The sequence below is a fragment of the Carassius carassius genome, chromosome 9, assembly GCF_963082965.1.
Source record: "Carassius carassius chromosome 9, fCarCar2.1, whole genome shotgun sequence".
NCBI lineage: Eukaryota > Metazoa > Chordata > Actinopteri > Cypriniformes > Cyprinidae > Carassius > Carassius carassius.
This window is the reverse complement of record NC_081763.1, coordinates 18,316,785-18,323,994: the sequence shown is the minus strand read 5'-3', so window position 1 is coordinate 18,323,994 and position 7,210 is coordinate 18,316,785. Positions and strand designations below refer to the sequence as shown.

The 7,210-nt window shown below is 35.1% G+C and overlaps 2 protein-coding genes across 3 annotated transcripts; both read left to right on the top strand.

Moving 5' to 3' along the window:
- Positions 1-446: 446 nt before the first annotated feature.
- On the top strand, positions 447-2,171 carry LOC132148595 (DELTA-sagatoxin-Srs1a). Of its 2 annotated transcripts, none has more exons than XM_059557296.1 (3): positions 447-629; positions 1,318-1,431; positions 1,686-2,171. In XM_059557296.1, exons 1-3 carry the CDS (start codon positions 529-531, stop codon positions 2,110-2,112), a joined length of 642 nt encoding a protein of 213 aa, XP_059413279.1. In that variant the 5' UTR covers positions 447-528; the 3' UTR covers positions 2,113-2,171. The 2 variants fall into 2 exon arrangements, with proteins under 2 accessions (XP_059413279.1, XP_059413280.1); XM_059557297.1 differs by having other exon boundaries at positions 487-625.
- A 1,404-nt stretch (positions 2,172-3,575) lies between these two features.
- Positions 3,576-4,876, top strand: LOC132148712 (DELTA-sagatoxin-Srs1a-like). Its single transcript, XM_059557412.1, has 2 exons — positions 3,576-3,615; positions 3,882-4,876. Exons 1-2 carry the CDS (start codon positions 3,576-3,578, stop codon positions 4,385-4,387), a joined length of 546 nt encoding a protein of 181 aa, XP_059413395.1. The 3' UTR covers positions 4,388-4,876.
- The last annotated feature ends 2,334 nt before the right edge of the window (positions 4,877-7,210 follow it).

Here is a 7,210-nt window from a genome sequence, read left to right as displayed (position 1 = left end):
TGACATGTTCAATCACACACTGTCACTCTTAGGAGAGAGATGCTCTAACATGCTTTGATAAGATGTACTATAGTGCAAATATTACACAAGTGTGCTATAATCTCCCATTGCCCTTAAATTATCTTTAAGCCCTCTCTTATTTGTATCACTTTTCACAAGGGATTTGGATGTTGGTGGATTTAGCACTATTCATCATTATTTTAAATTCAATATTTGCACTGTAACCAACAAGGTATTTCATTTGGTCATGTTTTCGTTAGCACTGAATAATCTAGCAACAAAAATATGAATTATTACAGAAAAATTATTTTAGTTTTTGTTACTAAATGCCTCATCATTGAGTTTTCCGGGCATTTTTATTGGCTGTGTGCCCATGAATTCACTAAATGGAGCTAAGATTTGTGAAAGCAGTTATTCAGTCAACTCCCATCAAACTCTCCCACAAATGCTAGTTAGTTCTTCCTGTCAGCATTGGAGGGGAAACAAGGGGGACACGCCTGTGTTTGTCAAACAGATGTTTGGGTGTCTATGAGTGTTTCTGTCACTCACCCACCACTTTGTTCATCTGAGCTGAAACAGAAGAGCAGCAAACCCTCAATTCTTTCAGCCGCAGCAACCTCTACTAGCAGGTAACTGTCAAGTACTTATTAACCAGTTTGTGATAAGTTCCATGTGTGCTTTGTAAAAAAACAAACGGTAAAAAAGTTTTTTTTTCTTAAATACAGAAATGAGCATTAACCCTTAATTCATCTGCACTGTAACGATAGTAAAAAGTCTCATATTGCTTGTGTCTGCCATGATTCTCAGCTCACTGCATCACTGTTTGTCTCTGCTAACAGTTTAGTTCTCCGAGCCATATGGAGCCCGCAAGTGGCTTTCCATATTCTGCCGAGCTGTCAGGCATGTTATTTGAGATCTTTTAGCGCCTGTGCTAAAACAGTAGAAAACACTCATCTGTCTACCTGCTGTCATATTTAGCGGATAGTTTCTGATAAGAAGACAGATTAGGCTTTGCATTGATTTTGTGTATATTTTGAGCTGCATGTCAATCACATTTATTTGATTAAAATGCTGTAGGATTTGCGAGACAATTCATTTGCTTTAAAATAATAATTATGTAGCAGAATATCCAAGTTGCATTTTTAAATACAATGTAAGTGAATAGTGATGACAGCCACTCCCCATATATATATATATTTATATATTTATTTTTTATTTATTTTTTATATGGCCCTTTAGTAATTTGTTGAATGCAATTTTCTTTTCCATTTTTCAGCCTTTTCTTAAAATATTTTTCCTCTTTCATGACCCCCAGAGAAGCAGTGCCAACATGCAGAACGCAGAAGCCGTGTCAGCAACAATAAACACTAATAGGAACTGTACAGTGGAGATCACCAATGTTAGCAGCATTTACTGCCTTATCAATCCAAAGTAAGGAAAAGTCATGCCTATTTTCATTTACAATTATTTAAACTAAGTTACTGACAAAATCAGATCAGTGAGTGATAAATCAGGAAAACTCTTGTTTGAAAAAGTAGTGACATTAAGAATTGAATTATGTTCATTTGTACACTGTAACTGTTACAGTGCAGGGCAAATCCCTTTCAGTTACTCTCTGATATTTATTGTAATTGTGCATATCTATAAAATATTATTTACCAGTGTTAACTATAAACTTCTCTCAGAGTGTACATGTCCAGTGGGTTCAGTTACCATCCACCCCAACCCACCATCCGCACCGCCAAGACCGAGGTTTGCTCATTCACTAAGGATGACAACACTGCCACCGGGGCTGTGGGCATCTTGACCTATGACCTCTTCCACATGCAGAACCGCATGTGCACTGAGCGCATGGCCATTCTGTTCTCTGTCCCCTTCGACTACCACCTCTACAAGAACGTGATGGGCATCGGGCTGTTTGAGAGCAGCCGTGGATGTGACAAGGCCCTGTACAAGCACATGTATGAGGGGAAGGACTTCAGTCAGTTCACCCGTGCAGATACAGGGGGATCTGGAATCATCCACAGAGGGAAGAAAATAGATTTAAGGGCCACCATGTCTACTGTGGGCAAGGCTATTATTAAGCTAGAGGTCTATGACAAGATGGGCTAAATAATAAACAAATTGGGTCTGAAAGTACCAGTACACAAATGATTAATAAAAAATAAAAAAAATAAAAAATATATATATATATATATATATATATATATATACTTTTTATGATCTTAAACATCATATGCTTAAATTTCATCAAGTGCATGCCATTGTGCTTTCAAATGTTATCACTTTTTTTGTCTGTACTAAAACCTGAATTTATGCTGCTGAATATTCTGATTGTCACTTCTCAAAATGTATCTAAATAAAAAGAAAAAGCCTGAATACTTACGTTTGCTTCTGTGTCTGCTCTATATTTATATATATGATATAAAATGAGGTGATAATGTGGCTGATGCTTCAATCAAAAGAGACATAATTAGTATATATTAGTATATAATTAGTAATCAATTCATAAATATAATTTATGAAGTATAGATACATTTATGCACTCACTGCGAATCAAACCCAACTCTACAAGCTGCCCTTTGCTTTTCACTTACATTTCTTATAGGAAACATCAAATGAAAAACATAAAAATTAAACACTTTAAAGCCATGAACCATAAACAAATGTTAACCTATAAAAAAACACACATATATATATATATATATATATATATATATATATATATATATATATATATATATATATATATATATATATACATACATACATACACATATATATATATATATATATATATATATATATATACATACATACATACATACACATATATATATACATATATACATATATATATATACATACATACATACATACACATATATATATACATATATACATATATATATATATATATATATATATATATATATATATATATATATATATAATAATATATATATAAAACGCAGTGACTCTTTCAGAACGCACTGTTACTGAGCAACACACACACACATACACTCCGGAGTACCACAGAGGTAAGCCTTCATTCTCCTTGAGACTAAATATGCTTAATAATCATAACTTAATAATAAAATAAAAAAATAATAATGTATAATGTACCCTTTTATTTCCATTTCTAAATTATAACATTGCTTTGTTACAGGCACGTTTTTTAAAGTGGGGCATTTGTGTCTATATGCTGTACTGTGACCCTGTTTATTCCCTAGTTAACGATGACAACAGTGACAATATATGAACTTTAATCTAATGCTTCTATGTTTTATATTGAAGTGTATGCACATACACACACCAGACAGTACAGAATCTTTTCCAGGAATAAAATACTGAATTCAAATACACCAGTTCAAACAGAGGGAAATTAACTTGTGTTAGCAAACTTTATATCAAAGAAAAACAAGAGAAAAGTTATTTTATTGTCACTGCAGCCCTGCTCTCAACTGCATTTCCACTTCTTTTTACTGTGAGGTACAGACTTCTTTTCTCACACCATCCCTCTTATCACTACTTCTCTCCATTTCAGCCGTCAATCAGATCTATCGTGCTCCATCATGACTGAGTCTGCTGAGGCTGCCGCTGCCAACGTGAGCAGCAGGAGACACGCCACCATAGAGATCACCAACCTATAACATATATATATATATGTGTGTGTGTGTGTGTGTGTGTGTGTGTGTGTGTGTGTGTGTGTGGTGTTGTTGTTGTTGTTGTTGTTGTTGTATTGGACCCCATTTACTGTACTTACGTTGAATTTTATGGAAGAAGCATGATATTTTTTTTCCAAATATTATCATTGTGTTCCACTGAAGATAGTAGGCATACATGTTTGGAACAATGTTATGGTGATTAAACGATAACAGAAAACTATAAATATGTGCGTCTAACATTGGTGATTTATCCATATAAATCCCACAGGGTGTATCTTGAGAGCGGTGAAACCTCCAATCCACCTCAGCCCACAGTGCGCCCCCTCAAGACTGAAGTATGCACTTTCAGCAAGACCAGCGCTCAGGCCACTGGCAGTGTTGGGGTTATGACCTACGACCTGTTCGAGCGAAGCAGAAATGACTACAGTGAGACCCTTGCCCTCATGTTTTCGGTCCCCTGGGACTACAATATGTATAAGAATTGGTTTGCAGTGGGCATCTACCCGAAAGGAAAGGAGTGTGACCAGGCCCTTTATAAGGAAATGTACTATCAAAAGAACCCACAGGGCTTTGTGAGGGAGGAGGCTAATGGGTCAGGCATTAACTATGAGGGAAAATTACTGGATATAAGGGCCACCATGTGTCCTTTAGGCAGGGCTATCATAAAACTGGAGGTGTGGGACAAGCTGCTGTCTCCTTTGAGTCAGCAGGTTTCCTGAACGTATAAACCAGGCAGCCATTTTACTGAATCTAAATAATATAGTAACTTTTTTACATGCCTTTATATGTTATCACCTGTATCAAAAATGTTTGCCTTTACATTTACCAATGCAATAAATATAGCCCTAGGTTTTTTTCTTCTTTTTTTAGTTTCCTTGTCAGCTCTTTAGGGTAATTTGAACGCAGTAAAATGATCTGAGGGTGTTTAAACTGGATGTAATACGTACCTCTGTAATAACCCACACTTTAAACTGTTCACATTTTCTGTCAGAAGAATGCCTCAGATGTGTGTTTTCAGTCTGCTCATGTTTTCTGCAGACTAAATCTGCTCTCATATCAGGCAGCCATTGTGTTGTTATTCAGTCAAACCATCTTCTTGGTGGCTTTTTTTTTACTCCCTCATCAGGGCAGAGATCCCTGTGAACAATAAACACTGTCTGTACTGACTGCCACTGCTGAGGTATTTTCAAATAAATATTTACCTGCAATTTTGTAGTAATTCCTTTCCCTTTTTACTGAGCCTGAAGGCTTGGTGCTGTATGTATAGGTGTATTCAAAATCTCTGTTTGCTATAAGCTGGAAATGGTCCTGTGTATTTTGTAATATTATTTGGAAACTTCTAATGCCTGGAGAGGCCAGAAGAACCATGGGAACCGAAAGACAGAGATGAAGATATAAAGAATGAATCACTGCATCAAAGAAGTTGGAGAGCACATTTTACATCTTTAAACTCCTCTTGTCCTGAATAACTCCTTCAGCAGGCACTGAATGATGTCTCGCCAGCTTACTCAATACTCACAATCAGAAACATCAATGCTAATTTATCAGTAAGAAATGGAGCTGTAATTGGAAAACGAAAGGTTTTACAAGCATCTATTAGTACTTGCCCAAATCTGGAGGGGACAATATCTCATTTAAAACAATAGCAAACCAGTCATCAAGGTCAAAGTGCAACTGCAGCACTATTACCAAAATAAAAACTGTTCTGTTCTAGATTCTTATTTCAATGGATTGAATTGCTTCTCAGTCCATTTCTTAATATTACAGTCCCACTATGACCAAATAAGAGCCTTGATCAAAGGTTTCTTTCTGTCTGCGCTGTAACATTTGCATGGAAAGCCATACGTCAGGGATAGGCAACTTCGGTCCTGGAGGGCCACTGTCCTGCAGAGTTTAGCTCCAACCCTAATTAAACACACATGATAAAGACAATCAGTGTTTTCGGGATTACTAGATAGATACAGGCAGGTGAGTTTTTAATGAGGGCTGAAGCTACCATGTTGATATTTGCAATAAAACTGAAATTGTAAATGAATTCAATAATTATTTTGTAAATATTGGCCCTACTTTGTCACAACAAATTCTAGATGGAAACATCTATGGTGGTACAGTACCAGATAATGTTGGCAGTGTCTTTCTTGAAAGTGTACAAGCGAGTGACATATTGACAATTGTCCAGAAGTGTGCTAATAAAAAATCTAATGATTATACTGATATGAATATGGAATTGATAAAGCTAATTATAAATGTAATTATTGAGCCTTTTACCTATATCTGTAATTTGTCATTTACTTCAGGGATATTTCCAGACTGCATGAAAATAGCCAAAGTAATTCCACTGTTCAAAAAAGGAAATAAATCTGAATTTTCTAATTATAGACCAATATCATGACTTCCACAGTTCTCTAAAATTCTGGAGAAGTTATTTGCGATCAGACTGAATACATTTCTAAATGAAGTTAATATTTTAAGTAACAGCCAATATGGTTTTCGTCCTAATCACTCAACTGTTACAGCAATTATGGAACTAACTGAAGAAATTACCAATGCTATAGATGAAAAGGACTATTTAATAAGCAACTTTGTGGATCTTCAAAAAGCGTTTGATACGCTGGACCACAAGATATTGTTGCATAAATTATATAAATATGGGATCAGAGGTGTGGCACACCAATGGGTTACCAGCTATTTAAAAAACAGAAGTCAGTTTGTTGAAATTGACAACATAAAGTCTAATAATTGTAACATAAATTGTGGGGTACCACAAGGATCGGTCTTAGGACCTATACTTTTTCTTCTATATGTAAATGACATTGTGTCTGGGTCTCAGTTACTTAGGTGCATTCTGTTTGCGGATGACACCACTTTGTTCTATTCAGGAAAAAATATTAAAGATGTCCTACATATTGTACAGAATGAATTTCAGAAAATTATCAAGTGGTTCAATGCCAACAGATTGTCCCTAAATATTAGTAAAACTAAATTTATGATATTTTGTAGTAAAAAAAAATGTCGAAACGTCATTGTTTATTAATGGATTAGAAATTGAAAGGGCTCATGAGATTAAGTTTCTAGGTATTAAAATTGACGAACATTTGACATGGAAATCACATATTGATAATATTAAAGTAAAGGTATCCCAAATAATAGGTGTGCTGCATAAAGTTAAAGATTCGCTAAATAAGAATGCATTGTTTTTGTTGTATAACTCATTGATTATTCCATATCTGACTTATTGTATTGAAGTGTGGGGAAGTGCTTGTAAAACATGCATCAATCCAATTTTACTCTTACAGAAAAGAGCGATTAGAGTTATCAGTGGAAGTGGATACAGAGATCCAACTAATTATTTAATTATACAACTAAAAACTCTGAAATTGAATGAATTAGTAGAGTATAACCTTTTAAAAACCATATATAAAGCTCATCTGGAAAGTTTACTGAACAATTTGCAAAGCAGATTCACCAAGAGGAAAAGCAGATATGAACTAAAAGGTACTGAGGTTTTTACAAAACCCAGTTTCCAATCGGCTGTAAAGGAA